The sequence below is a fragment of the Acanthisitta chloris genome, unplaced genomic scaffold, assembly GCF_000695815.1.
Source record: "Acanthisitta chloris isolate BGI_N310 unplaced genomic scaffold, ASM69581v1 scaffold10034, whole genome shotgun sequence".
Lineage (NCBI taxonomy): Eukaryota > Metazoa > Chordata > Aves > Passeriformes > Acanthisittidae > Acanthisitta > Acanthisitta chloris.
This window is the reverse complement of record NW_008668740.1, coordinates 30,118-31,483: the sequence shown is the minus strand read 5'-3', so window position 1 is coordinate 31,483 and position 1,366 is coordinate 30,118. Positions and strand designations below refer to the sequence as shown.

Genomic DNA, 1,366 nt, shown 5'->3' with positions numbered 1-1,366 from the left:
CCTGAGTCCTGTGCACTGCTTGTTGTATATATCCCTTAAGTTTTTCATTGTCTGCCAGACTTTGGTCAGCAGGATTAACCTCTCCAGCTGTGCCCCTATTGGATTATTTCCCTCTAATATCCTCTGGGTTTCTCAAGCTCACCAGCTGTAACACTTTCTGACTTAATCTTTGCAAAAACCACAGATGTGTGAAAAATAGTGTAAAGCTTATACAAAACAAAAAGAATTGTGAGGTAGAGATTAGTTTGCAATTAGTTTTATTCCCATGATTGAATACACTGTCAGGTTTTATAATTCAGGATTTTGGCTGCAAAATGTGGTAATGGGGTAGGGTATGTATTTGAATTGTCAGGGAACTACTTAATCTGCCTACTATTCCAGGGACTGAGTTTAAAACTGAGGGAGAGCGGGTTCATGATTCATTAGCAGCTGTTGTTTGCTGTTCATAATTCCCATTCCTTGGAATGTGCAAACGAACAAGAATATCCCCTTGGTAAATTGTGGGAGTGAAGGGTGGAGAGGAAGCTAATCCATTTTATCTCCAGTTTGGTTTAGGGTAAGGGAAATTAGATTTCTACATTTTTCTTTCATTTCTGAGTATCTTCCACCTTGTGAGAAGAGAACAGGAGGAAGGAAAGGTCCTGCACTTTCAGTAGGTGTAGCTGGCAGTGAAAAGTGACTGTGTGGCAGCTGTGTCAGTCTTCCCAGACAGGACATACTGTCCCCTGCAAGCCAAACTGTTAATCTGAAACAAAAAATAAAAAGGAGGAGAAATCAGCATGGAGTAAGAAATGCAGATGTAGAAATTAGCTGTAGTAACCAGCAGGACTGAGCAAGGCAGAAATAACACAGTAACACCCCTGGTTAACGTGAAGCACCAGGAGGGTCAGGATCAAGGGAAACCTTTGGAAGGGGACAACACATCTCCCTTCATGGAGAGAAGCTCCTCTCTGTGCTGGGGGGAGCCTCGTACCTGTGCACGCTTGCGGAAGGCATCTTGTGCAGCCTTCTTGTTCTCGCTTTTACCCAGCCACGCAGCCAGGGCAGAGGCTTGCAGGGCTCTCCCATAGGAGAAGGTCACTTTCCAAGGCTTAGGCAGAGGGGACTGGTTCATGGCATTCAGGTTGACGGAAGCCTCCTCTTCACTCTGACCTCCAGACAGAAAGCAGATTCCTGCAAGAAATAGGTTTCAAGGCTTAAAAACAGAGTGCTTCAGCCAGCTCCATCCCTGACCTTTACACGTTGGAGGAGCAGACATGTCCCAGGTAGGAGCAGGGCAAGGAGAGTGACAGTGGGAATGGAGACATAGGAACGAATCAGGAATCACCAGGAACAGCAGCGGGAACGGTGCGGAGGAGAGTAGTGA

General features: G+C 45.8%; 1 protein-coding gene across 1 annotated transcript in view; it reads right to left on the bottom strand.

Annotated features, from left to right (window-relative positions):
* Positions 1 to 242: 242 nt before the first annotated feature.
* ALDOB (aldolase B, fructose-bisphosphate) overlaps positions 243 to 1,366 on the bottom strand; it is a 3,922-nt gene continuing 2,798 nt past the window's right edge. The window contains 3 exon segments of the mRNA XM_009073045.1: positions 243 to 745; positions 974 to 1,173; positions 1,328 to 1,366. The exon segment at positions 1,328 to 1,366 is cut by the window's right edge and continues 38 nt beyond it. Of these exon segments, the coding sequence (XP_009071293.1) occupies positions 650 to 745; positions 974 to 1,173; positions 1,328 to 1,366 (335 nt within the window). The 3' untranslated portion in view covers positions 243 to 649.